This window comes from Arvicanthis niloticus, chromosome 14 (genome assembly GCF_011762505.2).
Source record: "Arvicanthis niloticus isolate mArvNil1 chromosome 14, mArvNil1.pat.X, whole genome shotgun sequence".
Classification (NCBI taxonomy): domain Eukaryota; kingdom Metazoa; phylum Chordata; class Mammalia; order Rodentia; family Muridae; genus Arvicanthis; species Arvicanthis niloticus.
The window spans coordinates 31,747,825-31,767,339 of NC_047671.1; the positions used below are offsets into that span (position 1 = coordinate 31,747,825).

Sequence of the window (19,515 nt, forward strand, 5' to 3'; positions counted from 1 at the left end):
GGAGCGCTCCAGGTTTCCCGGTGTTAGCTCGCCGCCGTAGGAAAAGGCCGGCCGCGAGCCCTCCGCAGTGCGGCGCGCTGCAGACTTGCATTGCAGTTAGCGGGGATTTAATTAAGCCGGGAGCTATAAATCCCTGAGCCACTCGGGGGTGATTGTAAACGCGCGCCCGTGATGGCGCTCTGGGAACTGAATAAATGACGGAAGGGAAAAAATACAGCTTTTCGAAGAAAGCAGAAAATGTCTTAACTCATGCTTCTTCCAGTGATTCACAGATGCCCTGGTCCCCGGTTTAATTGAATTCTATGAAGTGGCAATATCACACTTGACAGTCTGCTGAGTTGACTGCCTTTTTAAATAAGTGGTTTTGAACAGCCATGTTGACCTTTAATTGGGGTGAAAAGGTTGAAAAGTGCAGGAGGGAACATTGTGAGTGCTGAGCCCCTCTCTGGACCCGGCTGTCTGGACCCCATCTTTGCTTTATTGGGTGGAAGCAGCCCTCTGGGCCTGTGGACAATAAAAGAATAAATCAGACTTCACAGTTCCCAACAAGTACTTAGCCATGTCACTCACCCCTGACAAACACCAACTAATACAATTTTTAGACCAAAGATAGAAAAGCCTCTGAGTTGCCACTAATGTGAGTATGTGGCCAGTTGTTTCTAAGGCTATCTTTAAATGGGTTTTTGCCTGTCTTTATTCTTATTCTTACTAATGATGTTTATGTAAAACTATTTTAGTGCTCTTAAAAAAAAAAAAAAAAAAACCAAAACACTGTGTGGTCTAGTGTGACCCAAAGATTCTCAGTTCCTTAAACACAGTGATGGTATTTAGATTGTTAAATCCCAATACTAGTAATACATTTCTCAACCAAAGATGGGCAACTGTAACTACACATTGGTTAACTAGTCACTCCCTCCAGCTGTCTTGGTTGCACATTGAATAAGTTGAGGTGGCTCGTAAACACCACGGCCATCTCATTTAGTTTGTGGACCAGCTTATAAAAACGCACAGGATGCTCTCTACCAATATTTAGAAGCATATGCATGAGGTGTATAGTAGGTAAAGAGCAGAGAATAAACTGCAAGAGAAACAGCATGGTGGTGGTACTTGCCTCTAGTCCCAACACTGTGCTTTAAGGTGACAGATCTCAAGTCTGGACCAGCCCTCAAGACACAGTAAAAATGACCTTGTTTCACCAAACAACCAGCAGCAGCAGAGGCATGGAAACAAGTCTGCCCTGGAAATGCTGAGTTATTGTTTCTCTGGGATAAGGCAGAACTAATCATGGTTCTATGTGAGATGTTGAAACCTAATCCTGGGTCCTGCTGTACTGAGGAATTGCCTGGGACCAGAAAGGCCCAGTTGTGAAATTAAAATCTATGGGCTCCTTTAAACAGGCCCCAAAATATCCTTTGTTTGCTCTGGTCCACTTGAAGCTACCTGCCAGAAAAGGATCGATAATGTTTGTCTCTCTTGCTGGAGGAATATGCAGCTATGTAGTTTTTTTTATTTAGACAGACTATTGACAGGTGAGTAATAGGAATGAATATTTTTCTAACTCGGAGAATGTATTGAGCTGTGTTTCTATTCTGTTCCAGTTGGCTGGCTGCGTTGTACTCACAGGAACGCTGTACCCACAGGCACTGTGGAGAGATCCTTTAAACATAAGTTTGTTTTAATTAAAGCCTTCATATCTTGTATGTATTCTAGCTGGCCAATATATTATTTAGTTACTAGTGCCCATAGTTGGGATTTCAAACACAGTAAGACATTGAGTGATATGGTGTGAAGTAGGGGTTTTATGTTCCTTAGTATAAATCTAGTTTTTTTGTACTGCTTTATTCAAGGGATATACATCAGAAGAAACCAAAATCCAGCTGGAATAGTTCCCGGATGAGATTTTATTCCTGTTTGCAATTGTTTTGAAGGGCGGATACCCTCTGGATCAGGTATGCGTGGCTCTACAAGGAACAGGACTGAGTGGGCTTCTATAACTCTTCCCTTTGTATAGCTAGCAAGTTTTAGGGGGGAAAGCTATTCAGGGGAAAACATATAAAATGAAAAGCTGTGGCTACTTCACATAGATGTATGATTGCACCTCCCTAAACCCATCCTGTGCTGGTAGGCACTGGGATCAAGAAGCACAAAGACTATATTCTTTTTATTTTAGTTTTTAATTCAAGAGCTAACTTCCCAGAGAGGTAAGCAAAATGTAAAATATCTGCTGTATTTAGAAAGTATCAGTCTTCAGCTCATGATTCTAGAGGCTGCAAAATGTAAAGACATGGATGCTAAAGCCTTGGCAAGGGCCCCCTGGCTACGGCCCACCACACTAGGAAACTCGAAAGGGAGCCTACATGTTCAGAAAGAAGCAATATTAACTCCCCTTTCCTCTTATTTGCCATAGTTTTCCATCATCAGATGTCTTCTAGGCTCTGCTTCTTAAAGGTTCTGTTACCTCACCATTGCCATATTGGGGGTGGAGCTTCCAACACTTGAACCTGCTCAGTGTATCCAACACATAACATCAGTAGTAACTAGTAATGGCTATTTTACTTTATTAGTCTCCCTTACTGTGCAGTTGTGTTGTGAATCTTCCCTCTGCCCCAAGTTCCTTAAGGGCAGGGACAGTGTCATAATCACTTTTATGTTTCTAGTACCTGACTCACTACACACACTCAGTTCATGCCATGAACATGAAAAGGCAGTGTCCCTCGAGGGGAAGTCTACACCTGTAGAGAACATGAAAACATCTGGGGAAGCAGTAGAGAGAAAAGAAGAAAAACAAGAATCACCTTCCAGGGAGTGACTAAGTACAATTAGAAGTAATGTGTTCATTAACAGCTTGAACCTGGGAAGGGTATGGTTGAAAACCCACAGATTGTTGCCAAGCTGACACCTGAGCAGATCCACCTGGGAAACTGCAGAGCATTTGCTGAGTTGGATACACAGGCTGATAGGCCCACCAGCTATATCTACACTCCTTCCAGACTTACTGTACCCAACCCTTCATCCAAGTATCTCTTCAGCACATATTTGGAGAATAAGCTATGACGGTATGCCAAATTACTAACTTACCCAGGCCACTAGCCTCTTGGTTTGATCCTATCTCAAAATCCTGTCTCAAGGACCTGTCACGTTACTATTCCAAACTAAATTGCCCAAATGACAGTGAAGAAAATTCAGTTCGTTTTTTGTCTGTTTGTTTTTGTTTTCTAATTTCCTTTCTTTTACTAACAACATCCCAGTGGAGTTCAAAGTTCAGAACTTTAATAATATAAACATTTTATATAAATAAAAAATAAATTCCATTATACACACACATACACACACATATATATACAGTGGAGGGCTACATACTGCTGCAGTCTGTGAACTTGATTGCATCTAAAACCAGAATATTACAGCTATAAACATAAACTTCCTCTTATTGTTCCAGTACTTTCTCATATTAATAATGAAATAGTAGGAAAACGGATTTTAGTTCAGTCAAGAAGGAAGGACATGACATTGAGCTATTTGATTTTATTCTTCTTAATATATATGTTTTTGCTAAGCTAAGAGAAAGAAAGTATTACATTACTTTGTAGAAAGTCAGCTGAGGCCATCTGAAATATCCACATGGAAAAAGAGGTCTTCATGTTCAAATAGAAACTAATGGGCATCTTGTTAGACTTCAAGATTAGAACCCTTTTTTTATCCTATGAGAGTTTTCTGTCTGAAACTTACTCCTTTTTTCTTATGAACCTTAAAATAGCCTTAAAACAAAACATATAAGCATATGTCCTTGTTCAAGGAAAAAATAGGAATAAATAAAAATATATTGTACAAAGGAATTAAACATGGTTTCCTTATCAAAAGTCACTTTTCAGTTTCAGTGTATCAAAATATTTCTCCAGATATAACTGTGAAAGAACAAAATAAAGCTCAGGAGATTGTAGTATCTTCCACACCTCAGAGTTTCCAAGGCCTATAGTGGATAGTACTCAATATTCAAATTAGACTCTGTGTTGTACAGGCTTATGACTTAGTGAGAGTGAAAAACTAATGAATTATTGGATTTGCAACAAAATACCTTGCAGGTCTTGTGTGGTCAGATAAATTGGAAATGAATAGAATATTAGTGACAAATGGAAGACATTTTGAATTGCAAACTTGTTTTTAGCAATGAGACTAGTATTACTATCTTAGCATAATGTGACTAAAATGTTTTAATGAAATTGTCTTCTTTCTGATTTAGTACTAAGTATCAGAGAAACAAGGTCATGTTGGATAAGAAGGATAAATGTCAAAAGGAGTCTACATAATCCTTATGCACTTTGTTCACATTCCTTGAGCTGGATGGTTTTGCCCTCAGTCTTAATGTTATCTTTATGGGAGGATGGAATTTTCAAATTGGTTTTTAAACTGCGTTAAATCTTCATGTCTAATTTAAGCTAACCACATTATTTAGGTTTTCTTGCTTTCAGGAATGGGTTTGCAGCCATTATGTCATAACTGAACTGAACATTGTTGCACACTCTGAATTTGGACTGTACTGCTCTGGCTCTAGGCCAGTTGCTGAGTCAGTATCTTTGGGATGGAGGATAAAAGGAGGAAGGCAGCATGTGCGACCCCATTGAGATAATTGCTCCAGATTTCCCTCTGGACTACTTCTAGATGCTATGAGGCATATACTGTGGAGTGCATGACTTTTCTTGATTAGCATTCTTTTATTTTTCTTAGCTGGATGTTTTCTGTAAACCTTTTCTTGACATTGTCACATGCACCAATCTCATTCTGAAGTAGACTCCTCTGAAGCAATGATCTGTAAGGAATGTTCTGGAAGGAGTCTGCTAAGTTCTAAAGGTTCTAATATATTTGTCTGCGCTGAAGATTCTTTTCGTGTCAACTTACCGAAGGCCAAGGCAGCGGTGCTTCTGCACGAGGGGAAGAAATGCTGAGATGAATAGGATATGCCATTTAAAATAACATTTTAAGTATGTCTGATAGTATGTCCAACTCCTGTGATTACACAGTTTCCAGATGAATGCCTTACCACTTTAATGTCAGCTCCCCACTTGCCAGCGTAGTGGTTTCAGAAGCCACTGCTTCCTGATTATGAGTAAAGAGAGAGAGAAAACAATTGACCTTAAGTAAGTCTAGTTACACTTGTGTATGGATCTCAAAGGGAATTCTGGTCTTCTCCAAAGAGCTGCATATCTTCAGCTTCCAAAGATAAAAATTTGCTCAAGGCCTTGTGCAAGCATGGGCCATTCCTGTGTTATTTCTTCAGTATGGAATTGCTCTTTCTTGGGTCTCAAGGACATTTGAGACCTAAAACCTGTGAACATGCTTCTCTTGAGTCTCTGGAAATGAGAGGTCAGGACAAGTCATAGAATTTCCATTTCACAGTTGGCAAACCAAGGCTAAGAGAGATGAGTTTTCCTGTACCTTAGAACATGTTAGTGGCAGCTGAGTTTCTCTTTGGGATCCATATTTGTGAAATCCTCACCAGTCAATCAATCAATCAATCAATCAATATTAAAATTTTAAAAAATGAATCCAGAGAATTCAAACACAGAATTCCTATGTAAACTCTACATGAAGCTGGACTCATAGCTGTAAGTGGCAATTATGCTACTTAGGCTTAATTCCTCTGATTGATAAGTTTGAGTGTGAATTGTGCTTATTTAAAAGTATTTTGATCTCTCCAGCAAATTTATTCAGAACTACTTGGGACAAGTTTTATCTTTAAAGCTGATCAATAATGTCAACTCGACCCTTTCCTTAGGGAGCTTCGTTCTGATATACACTGCTTGAGGAAATCATTAGTATTATAGTAATGACTACTTTTTCTACTCATAAAAATAATGACAAGTGCAGAGGAAGGGCCACTGGAAGGGGATTGTCCTTTGTTTAAAAACTGTCAATGGAAAAATTATTTTTTAAAAGCTCAGATTCGGTGTTCTGGTTTGTAATTTTCTGAAAGTTTCTGAGTGAATTAAGCCATGACCTCATGCCAGAGTGTTTGCTCTTCAGTCTTACATAGACACAGTGCTGTCCAGTTTAAGTAGTGTTCACAGTCTGAAATGTTGAGCTGTATCAGAAGTATTTTTCAGTTCTGCAGTTTCTTACTTCTGAAACACCTGTTGCTAAGGATGTTAAGTCTTCCACTGGGGCCAATAAAAACAAAGCTTCAGAAATCATTGTCATTATTTATAAAAATACCTCTTAGAATTAATTCATAATTAAGCTTTGATTCTATATTGTTTTGACTTGTACAACTTTTTAAATATGTTTTCCCCTCTAAGTAGTCACTTTAAGATAGTCAACTTTTGTCTCCACTCTTTTCCTCCCACCAGCTATCTCTGTGCATACCCAAAATATCATTCAACTTGTTAAATAGGGCAGGAACTAGTCATGCTTGTGGTTTAGTAGCACATTGGTTAAAGGATTAATGCCTTTGGAGCCAAATCAGATACAGATCTTCTGGTTCGTGTGTGGCGTTTCACTGTCCCATTCCCACTGCTGGGCAATGGCCTGTGCCCTCATTCTGGAAACGCCTTCCCCAGTGACCTCCATGGAGACATCCTCTCTGGCTTTCCTCTTACCTCCTCAGTGGTTGTACAGCTTGTGCTGGCTTCTCTCCACCCAATCACTACAAGTTGGGTTTCCACAAAGCTCTACATTGAGCCCTCCTTTTCTGTCCTATGGAAATCATCTCTAGTTTCATAGCTGCAGATACAATCTTTATACCAACAAAAACTAATGTTTACCATTAGCTCTGGCTCTTCACATGAGTACCAAACCTATATATGTCACTGCCCACTGAGTCTCAATGATTCTCTAACTACTAACAAGTTACTCTTCCAAAATATTGGAAATAAAATGTTGTTCAAACCCATCAGTAGTTTCAAAGATGTACCTGACAAATCACACATGGCTTGACAACTGTTACAATTTCTCTGCGGTCGCATCCCGGGACTTCCCAGTTTATTTCCACTATTCTTTATCTCTTTGCTCAAGTCACATTTTCCCCAAAATTTGTATCAAGTCTCCAACCAGAAATTTGGAGTTTGTCCTATTTTGTTTATATGTCCATAAAACCCTAAGTGACTTAAAATCCTTCTGTGACATTGTCCCCAACCTTAGACTATGGTACTCATCTTTTCCTTGCTCTTGAAGCATTTTGTATGCCCCTGTTCTTATACCTCCTGTCTCCCTTGTTTACCGGTCTGTGCATGTTAATATTCTGACCATATTTTTAGTTCTTCATCAATGAGGATCGTCTCTTAGTTCCCTTCAGCTATTTATTTCCTCATCACTATGGAACTAAGTAAATTGTCATTAGTTTGCTAAAAGTATGATATAACTTTCATCTCAATTAAGAATCACCCTTCTGCCTTGTTCCTGTGAACATTCCCAGTGGGGAATGCCAGAGCAGTGAGATGAGAGTGGGTGGGTGAGTGGGAGGGGATAGGGGCTTGCAGAGGGGAAACTAGGAAAAGGGATAACATTTGAAAAAAGGGAATCACCCTTCTGAATTCATTAACTCTATCTAGAATTCTTTTTATTTATTTTTTTATTTATTTATTTATTTATTTAAAAATACATTTCAGATTTTATCCCCTCACCCCATTCCCTCCACCACCCAGGAACCCCCATCCTGCCCCCCCTCCTGCCTCCACAAGGGTGTGTCCCCACCTACCCCCACTCCCCCCTCCCCACCCTCGAATTCCTCCCCGCTCGGTGTTCAGCCTTCATGGGACCAGAGATCTCCTCTCCCACCCTTGCCAGACAAGGCCATCCTCCCCTAAGTATACAGCTGAAGTCATGGGTGCCTCCCTTTGTGCTCCCAGGCTGGTGGTTTAGACCCTGGGGAGCTCTGGTTGGCTGACACTGTTGCTCTCCTCTTGGGGCCACCAACCCTTTCAGCTCCTTCAGTCCTCTAACTTCTTCATTGGGTACCCTTGATCAGATCAATGGGTAGCTGCAAGCATCCGCCTCTGGATATGTCAGACTCTGGCAGACCTTCGAGGAGACAGCTGCATCAGGCTCCTGTCAGCATGCACTTCCTGACATTCATATCAGTGTCTATCTTTGGTGACTGCACATGGGACAGATATCAAGGTAGAGTGGTCTCCTGATGGCCCCTCCTTGACTTACTGTCCCATACTTTGTCACCTTATTTGCTCTCTTGAGCATTCTGTCACTCCTTCCAAGAAGGACTGAGGCATCCACACTTGGTCTTCCTTCTTCATGAGCTTCATGTGGTCAGTTAGTTGAATCTAGGCTATTTCAAGCTTTTGGGCTAACATCTGCTTGTCAGTGAGTCCATCTAGAATTCTCATTGCTAGTACATAGTGTATGAGGTTGATGTAAGCTTTATTTGGAGAGAAATAAGCTAATCACCAGGTTAAATGAAGGAAAATGTAATGGCCTAATTTTACTGAGAATTAGAAGGGATGTTCATGTATTAAATGTTAGGTATGTAAATTATTACTTTAATAAAATTGTGATCTTAACTGTATTGACAAGTCCTGAACTTCAAACAGCCAAAGAACATTTTCAAAACATTCTTGCAGACTGATATTGTGTAAATGCAGTTGAATATGGCACCAAGGGACTTGAAACAGAGATATCCAATCTCCATCCCATGATCTGAGGGGAGCCAGGGAAGCCTTGAGTGAATATGTGTTGTTCATGTGGCACAAGCACAACCGTGTCAAAGATGAATTCCCCAAACTCATGGGAAACCGCATAGTCAGAGTGAAGCTGGGCAATGTGTTATATACAGTAGCCCACAAGTAGATATCAGGATCCTTGCTATAACATCCTGTCTGATTTGATACCACCTTCTTAGTTGCCCAGGCCAGGTACCATAACTATGGGTCTGAAGCCCTGGGACAGTGCCCGAGATTCCACCCACGTTAGTAAATTGAGGCCTTGCCTCCTGCACCCCTTGGAATTGATACCTCAGAGTATCTGTTTACTGGGAAGTTTGTGTTTTGTCCCTGTCCTTACAGCGCTGCCTTTCCTCATCACTTCCAGCTGCACAAGTGCCCTGTCATAGATCTCCTGTTCCTGTACCCAAGATCTTAAGTTACATTCCAATTTATTCAGAAGGGACTGAGGTTCAAATACAGCTGGTTGCAAACTCAAAGATGAGTGCTGGGGGCATCATTTGTCCCTATTTCCATAGGTTAGGTAGAAACCAGTGACCCAAGTCATCACCTCAGCAACCTTAGCTGATGACATAACTTTCAGCATTCTAAAATACAGGGTTTGTTCCCAAAAGAAGGGTGCATGTTTCTTTTCATTTGGACAAAAATAGAAGTGCTCTACCTAGATGGTAATGCGTATGAAGTGGAGCATTTAACTTCTCACATGGCACAAATGACTAAACAGAAGCCTTAAGCTAGCTCTCTTTATAGAACATAGGTTCAGCAAGAGCTATGATAATAGTATTTGGTTAATGTCAGCTCAGCATTAAATTTACATTATAGTCTTGTGCAGAAGCTCCAACGTTATCTGTTAATAACCAAGGCGGTACCTGGGCTTATGTAGACTTTTTGATTTTGCACATGAACTAACACTGCAGCTTGCTGATGAATGATTATGTGAGCTTAGAGCTTTGCTGTGCCAGAGGACTCTTTGTATGAATAAAATTCTGGTCAGTGAAGGTCAGTTTCTCTACTCAAGCGAGAACAATGTTGTTTCCCTCCTAATCAGATGCATACAGTGTTTGAAAGATCCAGGAGCCCTACATAAGTGATGGGCAGCCATAGCCTGGGCAGCTCGTCATGCTGAAATGAATAATCCTTAGTAAAGGCTCAAACAACCATAGCATCTTCCTGTACTATAATCAGTTGCTTTCATGGTGTGCCCTTCAGTGCTTCTCGGGGAAATGCTATAAAGTTAAGTTATCTTCTCTATCCTGCTTCAAGGAAGGCTGAATTGTTCCAATCAGTCCTCCCCCCATGTTGTATTTGATTCTGCCATAAAGACCAATGAAGTCTGCCTCAGTGTGTTGGAAGGCCAGTTTCCCTTCTCTTTTAGGGGATCTGAGCCTCTGAGTAGCACTGGACTTGAAACAGCAGGAGTCACCGTCTTTATTGTTAGGCATCAGAATTTTCTTTAAGCACATTCTAAATCCAGTTTTATGCTTTTCCTACTTTCTTCCAGTCTGTGACAAAGGTGACCCAATTGTGCTTCTTTGATATTATGACTGCAGTTCTTTGTATTCTTGTCACAGAGACATATAACAAAATACAAAGGATAAAACTGTGTATTTCTGTATAATAGGAAAACTTACTTCATGACTAAAGTGACTTAATTTTAAAACAATGCTATAAGTAAGGCCTAGTCATACAAGTTTTTAATCTCAGCTGCTCAGAAGGTGAGTGCAGGTTCAAGGCCAACCTGGACTACAGAGTGAGTTCAAGGACAGCCTGGACTATTTAGTGAACTTCTTAAAGCTTTTGCTCAACATTTGTGAGTCCCTGAGTTCAGTTCCAGTACAGAGAACTGGGAGGAAATGTTACCAACTCACAATTGAGAGCTAATAGGCACAGACCACTTTTCAGGATTTTTTTTTATAGTACTAAGATACGGTTCAAAAATAATCGAACTAATGAAAATGTCACAGTGATAGAGTAGCCCACATAAAGATTTTACTCCAAGAAGGCATAATTTGGTGAATGTGACTTTGACAGCAATGGTGTTGGGGTTTACAGAGTTAGTAAAATGATCTCAGAAGAGCTTAAAAGTGTTCCCATTGGAATATATCATTTTTTCATTTAATTTTTACAGCCATAAGTGAACTTCAAGAATTAAGAAATTTTAGCTTTAATATCTGTCTAGGTAAAGAATAAAGAGCTTTTTCTTTATATCAGACTCTAATATAAATTTATAATATACTACTATGAAAGAAATAAGTTAATTGAACAATATAGTAAAAATGCATATACCATAGGCCATTAAAAATATGCAAGTTGTAAAACTACATAGCATTGATGCCTTGCACAGGAAATAAACATGCCAGGTTTAAGTAATTAAAATTGCATGAGAAAGTAGCAGTGGAGAGGAGAGAACAGCAGTAGTTGTAAGCTGAGTGGCTGCAACATCACTGAAGACCCTGCCTAGCTCTCTGGTTATTGAACAAATATTCCACCCAATCTGGAATGCATGGCAGCTCTGTTTACTATGACAGGCTTTATTTGTCTTGGCTGCAGCCAAGACCACATGCTGTGTTTTGTCATGTTGGAAATACTGAAGCTGTTTTCCATTGTGGATGTGAATTTTTTTTAAAGCCTTAACACCTCAGTCTCAAGTCAGCTAGTAATAAGTTTTCCTTTCTTTTCCAGCCAAACATCAATAAATCTTCTTTCCCTCCACCAAAAACAAGTAGCTGCAGTTCACAATCCTGGTTATAGTCTTGGTACACTGCCACAGAAGGCCCCATCCTTCTCATTTCCAAGGACTATATCTCTACCATTTAGAAAGCTATTTTTTTTTTCATTTACATCTTCTCCATATATAGTACAATTTCTTTAATAACACCTTATTTTACAAGAGAGTGCCGCTGGTACCATAGAGTCCTTCCAAATCCAGTGATTTGGAAATGTCTGTCTACCCATTGCCTATGCTTAGAAATGTGGGGCAGATAGATAAACACCCACCTTTAACATTCAGTTTCCCCCTTCATTTCTGCCCTGAGTAGTCAAAGCTGCAGCTTCGATTACATTCACCTTCTGGAGTTGTTGATGCTGTTGAATTCACAGAAAATGTGGATGCTAAGACTTAACACTTAGTTGAGAGTCTCACAGACTATTGTGGCATTGCTTAATTCACTTTCCAAAGCAATTCTAAATAGCAGATTCCTGCGGGTCAGTTAGTTAGCAGGGAAGTCGGTAGAGGCTTATGAGTAAAGGAAAGAGCATTGCTTTCACGGATCAGTGGCTGAGCTTTTTGTCCTGTGGTCTTTATTGTAGCTTGATATGGATTGGTAGTTTTTTCTAAAGTCCTATCGCTTGGTGTGAAATAAGTTGAAGGCTAATTTACACTTAGAGGCCCAGTAGCCAGGGAAGAGTAATAAAGTCATCCTCTGCTCTGTGAAGTAGGGCACAGGAGATTTGAAGTGGTGGCAGTACCAACTGCAGCGCTTCAGTCCAGAGTCAATAGGCACCCTGAAGAGGAGTAACCTTTAGTTTGGAGGGAGGCCTAAAGAATGACTGCTGTCCACACTGAGTAATTGAGCAGAGGACAGATTACAGCAGGAGGGAAAGGATCACTCTAGTATTTCAGCCCTCAAGCAAATGTTTAAGTACCTGTTGTGTGCACATTGACTGTGTGTGCTGAGGAATACTGGTGTGAACGATGCCTGTTCTTAGAGAGCTCTACTGTAGTAGAAGGGACATAAATTGTAAGTAGTAAGGGACATCCTAAAATGGAAACAAGTATAATATGCATTTGTGAGGATGGGGAATTACAGGCTGGCGAGCATTGGTAAGGGGTCAGTAGACTCTTCAAGGAGGGGATTTGAGTCCTTGGGCAAAATAAGGAGAAACTATGTAAGCTCCCAATGGAGGAAGAGAGCAAGTGCAGGGCTGCTGGTGGGAAAGGGCTCTGGGTGTTCAGGGACTAGACAGAGAGCGTTCACAGCTGCCGCTTGTCGACAGAAGGAAGGAGACTCTGACAAATACAGTTGGGGAGGAAAAGGGAAATTTAGAAGTATGATCTCAGGAAAGTTCATCTTGGAAATAGTGGTAAGTGGGACAGGTAACTATACATGTGTGTTTTAGAAGTCAAATTGTAACATTTATAGATTTAGCTACAAAGCTGAAGGCTCAGTGGAATAACTAGGAATCGTAGGGTATCTTAGTCAAGCAAAGTAGCAGAATGAGGGAGCTTCAAAAGAGGCAGGCGGATTTCTGAGTTCGAGGCCAGCCTGGTCCACAGAGTTGAGTTCCAGGACAGCCAGGACTACACAAAGAAACCACCCTGTCTCGAAAAACCAAAAAAAAAAAAAAAAAACAAGAGGGAGCTTCAAAGCCCAGTGTTTGACATGCTGCTCTTAAACTGTCCCTTCTGGAGTCTCTCCAATAAAAACACCAGTGTGTTTGTGTTTGAAGCTTTTGAAAATCATGGCACTCTCCTTTTAAAATGCTTCTTAAGAGGTTGAACAGACTTTTTTCCTCACAAGTTAACTCACACTGATTGATTCGCTCTTAGTTTCTCTTCCTGCAGCTCTGTGCTTCTCTGTCTCTTTGACGTGTAGGACAGAGATCTCCTTGGAGGTGGTTTGCTCTTTCAGGTGTGCTGTTCACTTACTACTGCTTTACCAGGGAAGGGGCGGATGGTGCTGGGTGCTTGCCAGTAAGAGTGAACCAACTGTCCTTGGACTAAATGCCATCTCAAGACACCTCCACTTATAAGGAGTTATCAGGATGCTAACAACATCTGCAGCTGAAAGTAAATTTCATATTCAAATTAACAAACTCATGAAAGTAGCTTCTAGAAACCAAGTGATTAGGTACAAAACTAATAGGGTTTGGTTTTTTTTATTGTTGTTTGTTATGTTTTTTTTTAATTCTAAATTCTGTATTGCCTGGATTACAGTGAATTTATTATGGACACTTGCCAAACATCTGGGCCTCTCTGACACTCCTGGACTCCAAGATGCAATTCTGAACTTTCAGATTCAATCATAAGCTTGCAAGTTACTGCTTGTATTCTAAAGAGCAGAGTCAATGGTGCATTAACTTTATTGGCTTATTTTTCTTTTGGCAGAATTAAAATGCTCTGGTTTCAAGGAAATAGCCTGCACATTGTCAAATCCTCCTTTCGACTCTTGAGAAATCTCTCTGCTTCTAACACAGCTCTGCCTGTGCTGACCTTATTCACAAAGGTACTGAATGGAAAAACAAACTACAACTTAAAAATAAAGTATTATCATTGTTGGGTAAAAAGGTTATGCATATCCCTGAGAAGGGGTCAAATCTGTAAAGAAAAGCAGTGGGAAGACTTCCTCAGACCTGGTCTTTAGTTTTTCTTCCTGAGACACTTCATTGTTTCTCAGTTACTGAGGGTATCCTAATACACATAATGGTCATTTTACCCCTACATTTAAAAAAGAACTATAGATTATAGTTAGGATGATTAAAATTGTGCTATTTAGAAATAAGTCAGTTCTTGTTATTTGTGGTAATTGTATCCTAAAACATACCATAAATATTAAATGAGAAAATATTAAACCTAGGAAAATACTAGATTGGGTTCCCATGAGCCCCTGGGCGCAGTATTTTTGTGAACCAACTAAATGCATAACTTTAGTTTATGTGAGATTCTGTTTCAAGATGTTTCATTCAATCCGTACTGTTTAGTCATTAACCTTTTGCTCATGGCCAACAGCACCACAACTCATGCCTAAATGAAGCTTGTCTGACAGTTGAGTTCTCTCCATGAGGCATATCACAGGTTTCTTTTGGCACCATGCTTAAGGTATTATTTTTTTAAGTCACCAACAAAAAACACAGCAGAAAAAAAAAAGTGCCACTACCAATACAACAGCACCCATTGGAGTATTTATGAGAATACTAACTTATGTTTACAAAATAGGAGCTAAAACAAGGGGCAAAGCATTTCCTCATTGGACCTTACTTTAGAAATGTAAGGTCAACTGGCAACTCAAACTTTTTATAGCTTTGTGCATAAGCATGTTCATGTTTGACTGTAAAAATGCTTCCAGTATTGTTTGGCAGGTTGCAAACTTTATTACATAGGCAGATTCACAAATGAGAATGAATAATGAAGACTGAGTGTATTTGTTTTCTTATCCCTGACACAACTGTAAAACTACAGGGGTAGTTTAATTGTGTGGTGTGTGTGTGTGTGTGTGTGTGTGTGTGTGTATTCTCGTGTGCATGTGTGTGTGTACAGGTATGTATGGAGGCCTGAGGTTGTTACCAGGAGTCTTCCTTCAGTCATTCTCCACCTTATTCGTTGAAACAGGGTCTCTCAATTGACTACCTTACAAGCACTGGACTTCTCGAAAGCTGCCATGGCCACCAAGCATTTACAAAGGCTCTAAGGATCTGAACCCTAGTCCCCAAGCTTGCACTGCAAGTGCTTTAACCACTAAGCTATCTCTTCCCAGCCTTGGTTTAAAATGTTTAAAAGCTTTTCACCTTATACATTTGGAGTAAATGCATCAGTAATGTCTAGTTTTGCTAATTGACATCTCTTTGTGAAATTTATAATAAAAAAGAAATGTGAAGACATCAGGACTTACTTTTTTAAACACAGCAATTCAAGCAAAAGGTCTTTTTTGATAATTTTTCAGATTTTAATCATTTCATAATTTAAATCCTGCCAGCTGATAACAAAGTCTGCCAGTTGTGATGGTCCACACCTGTGTCCTCCAGCACTTGGGAGTCAGAGTGAGGCAGGAGGATTGTAGCATGTTCAATACCAGTCTAGTACATAGCAAGACCTTATTGGAAGCCCTCTCCCAAGTGCAGTTAAACTAATTTCTTAAGAAGTTAATTTTTTAAAAAATGAACTTCTTGTTAAGAATATTTCATCTAAATTGCTTTTTATATCATCAATATATATTGTACTGTTAGAAATTATAGAATCAAAAATATCCCATTATCTGAGACAATAGCCCCATGAAGTTAGCTGTATGTGGCCTGTGATTGCCATCCACTTTTTGGTTCAAGAACAGGTGAAATAGCAAAGAGCATTTCCAAAAAAATAATCAAGCAAGAAAACAAAAACTCAATCTCCCATTCATTCTTAATATGTATATTGAACCCTGTAAAGTACATAGTAAGATATAAGTAACAGGCATCCAGTAAAAAAGTAGAAATGTCAAGAATTAGTCCTTTTTCTATGACAAGTAGTCGAGTGCACTTTCCAGATTGAGTTTAAAACAAGAGGTTTTTTGGATAGTTTCCTTTTCTGGTTTCAGAGAGTGCTTGATTCAGGAAATGGGGTTATTAGTAGCTTCAGCTTTTTATCTTCTGGATTAAATTCATCTTCACATTGGCTCTTCTTGATTGGCCCACCCCTGCGCCAATAATAGGCAAAAGAGATAGGATGCTTTGATGGTTTGCAACTGTGTCGAATGCTCCAGCCTCCTTCTTAGAGATGGAATTAGCCACATGTCAAGAGTAGTTCCTATGGAATGAAACTGTAGCATTCTTGCTACAAGAAAGGAAGGATGTGTGTTAGTGCACAGTTGAAGAACAAAATGAATAGTAAGTGCCATGGAGAATCCTCAGAAAGGCCATCCTCACGGTGGCCTTACTTATCCTTTCCAAAGTGTGATGGGCCTCTTCAGAGATACACACTGACATATTTGCATTATTAATTTGTACAAACTTCCACAAGCCTGATTTTTAAGATCAAAACACTCTTCTCAATCCTCTACTATAAAAGCAAACTATAAAGAAGGGCATTTGGTACATCTTCACTTAGTACAGTCTTGTTTGGTTTTTTCTTTTAAGCTCTTATGTTGACCTTTTGAAACTCTCAGAAAATTTTAGCATGATTGCCCTGCAGTAACAAACTAGCCACAGTCTGTTTATTGTTAATGCTAATAGCAGTTTATGAGCTGAATCTGGCCAAAAAGATCTAGAAATATCCAATTCCTTATTTCAAAACATGCTCTGAGTTAAGCTGAAGAAAAGGCCTGTCTTTTACGTAATAGCTTATCTCTTTCTAATGAATTAAAAAGCAGTTTTTAAAGCCAGGCGGTGGTGGCACATGCCTTTAATCCCAGCACTTGGGAGGCAGAGGCAGGCAGATTTCTGCGTTCGAGGCCAGCCTGGTCTACATGGTCTACAAAGTGAGTTCCAGGGCATCCAGGGCTACACAGAGAAACCCTGTCTTGAAAAAACAAAAAACAAAAAAACAAAAGAAACAAAGCAGTTTTTACCCAAGCAGCAGCAATGCTGAGTCTCTTCAGCTCACAGAAGAGAACCTGTGGCTAGACTCAGGCACAGTGACCAAGAGACCTTCAATAACTGCCAGTCTGTGTTCTCCACACCTTTCCCACAAGACGAGTTGACGAGTACAAACAGCAGAGAGGCCTATGCTTCAGGTAGAACATTAGCCAACTGTGGATACCTGTAATACTAAAGCAGAAAAAACACTGTGGAGCGCTGCAGTCACTGATCTGAACTGAAGAAAGAAATTTCCCTCTCCTTTTAAGGGTAGAACAGTCACTATTTCATTGTTCTGTGATAGACTTATTCCTCTGGACTGAGTAGGAAAAACAGGCTGATGAAGTTCAGTACTCTCCGGTCAGAAAAGACTTAAACCATTTAGGTCAATTGTATGAGGCCACCAAGGTGCTCCTTACTTAGGAAAAGGCAGAGCCCTTAGCTAGGTATATAGGTCCATAAACAATAAGAAATGTGTAATATGCACACATAAACACATGCCAGCAGTTCACATCCATGTATACACAGTAATCAACAACCAAATGCCGAGGGCCAGCTATCATGGAATAGTAGCTATTTGTGAGATTCTGTGGTTACAATTTGCTTTGGAAATTAAGCAGTATAATTAATCTAATAGAAAACTATTCTTTAAAAGTAAGTGTAACATGCATCTGATGTGTGTTTAGGTTTTTTTCCTTTGTTATGGGGGAGATGGGTGCTATACCATATACCTGCCTTTGGGTTTACCATCTTTTGTTCTTCCTGTAGGACCCGTGCCCACTGTGTGATGAAGCTAAGGAAGTACTCCAGCCTTACAAAGACAGGGTAACTTTCATGTATACGGGCGGGGTGGATATAGTTTACTGTATAAAGTGTCTACCTGGATCCTTTCTTTAGGAAACGATTTCATGATTTTCATTTCTGTTCCTTAGACAGCTCAGTACTAATTTCTGTGGAACTCATTACCTGAATAGTGCTAGACTTTTTCTCACTTATTCTTGCTGTGATTCAGAGTTAACTATTGGGTAGGGTGTGCATGCTTACTTTAAACTTTGGTCCCACTGCTTTTATCTTATTCTGTAATGTTCATGATGTGTTTTCCTTTAGCAAACCATAGTAGCTTGGCTATTCTTACACCAAGACACTTATGTCCTGATTTCTAGACAGCTTCCCAGCTGGGACACATTTTATTTCATTGGGAACAGAACCCTGCTGCTGGGTGGAGCAGGTGTAACTGAAAAGTATGGCAGTCAGAATGTAGAGTACAGTGTAATGAAAGCAGTTGGGCTTTGTAAATTTAGGCCATTGGATTACTGTGGGTTACAACAAACAGGAGAAAACCTGTAAGTCTGGGTTTGGCATATCACTGCAGTTGTTGCATTGCTCCATGGTCCATAAAGAGGAGTGCTCTAACCTATCCATGTTTTAGTTTATTTTACAGGAGGTGGACATCACACTTCCAGAAAATTCTACTTGGTATGAAAGGTATAAATTTGACATCCCTGTCTTCCATTTGAATGGCCAGTTTCTGATGATGCATCGAGTAAATACCTCAAAGCTTGAAAAACAGCTTCTGAAACTTGAGCAGCAGGTGCTGGAGTCAAACTGATGTCTTCTGATTGGTGCAAGTACCCAGATGAGAAGTTTACCTACAGGCATCTTGTGAACTAAGAATACACTGTAGAGCGGGGGAAGCCGTAGGAACGAAGAGGTCTATTTGTTGAGTTTATTTTTTCCTTTTGTGACCGTGGAAGCACTTCTCATGCACTGGACAGGGCCCTGACAGGGGGCAGGCTCTGCAGTCCTGCTGCCAAGCAGCCCTGGAACCTAACTTTAGTGGAGTAAGTGCTCCTACACTCATTAAAGTGGAATGTGAATCGTTAATAACTGTGCATAGTTGAGAAAGGGATGTTTTAACAAACACGTCTGCATGCAGCCTATTTCAGTGGAATTTAATAATACCTGTTTAAAATTAGCGTTCACTTTTGTTGGGTAGAATAGAATAATTGTCCTAGCCAAAAAGGCTTCACTTCAGAAAGACAAAAGAGACTTAAGCCTACAGACTGTATAGAGCAGACTCAGCTGTACATGTCATCATGGGATTGATTTGTAATGTTGAGGACTGCAGTAAGTTATTGTTAATGAAGTTAATTCAATTAATTGTAAGATAGTAACTTTGTCAAATTTTTGTATCTTGGAAAATTTTATTTTAATCATAACTGAACATATCTAAGCATAAAGTATCATTTTATGCAAAGTATTAAACATGTGGTTTTGTACTCTGATTTATATTTTGTCAGATTTGGCAAACATTAGAATGGATTCACTTAAAAGCAAAACTCTGTTTTTCCCTTAAATCACTTCCCTATGACATTCTGTGAACTGTTGGGATGTTATGAGCCACTCGATCTGTAAGTGCTCCGTGTGAGTTAGTCTTAGAATTATAGAATAATGTAGCCCACAAACCTTAGACATTGTCCTTACATTATACATGAGACAGAATTTAAAGCTCAGGGCATTTGAGGAACTCAGTCCATGGTCACCCAGCACTCAGCCACTAGGCCGGAATCTTGACATTTCTAAT

At 39.8% G+C, this 19,515-nt stretch overlaps 1 protein-coding gene across 2 annotated transcripts in view; it reads left to right on the plus strand.

Moving 5' to 3' along the window:
• Positions 1 to 19,302, plus strand: part of C14H5orf63 (chromosome 14 C5orf63 homolog) — a 19,421-nt gene extending 119 nt beyond the window's left edge. Inside the window, exons 2-5 of one of the 2 annotated variants that reach the window (XM_076912629.1) lie at positions 1,848 to 1,949; positions 13,774 to 13,891; positions 17,700 to 17,756; positions 18,373 to 19,302. In XM_076912629.1, coding sequence (XP_076768744.1) covers positions 13,781 to 13,891; positions 17,700 to 17,756; positions 18,373 to 18,540 — 336 coding nt within the window. In that variant the 5' untranslated portion in view covers positions 1,848 to 1,949; positions 13,774 to 13,780 and the 3' untranslated portion in view covers positions 18,541 to 19,302. Of the gene's footprint in view, positions 1 to 1,847; positions 1,950 to 13,773; positions 13,892 to 17,699; positions 17,757 to 18,360 lie in introns of both variants that reach the window. The other variant, XM_034517654.2, reaches the window with a different exon arrangement.
• Positions 19,303 to 19,515: the final 213 nt, after the last annotated feature.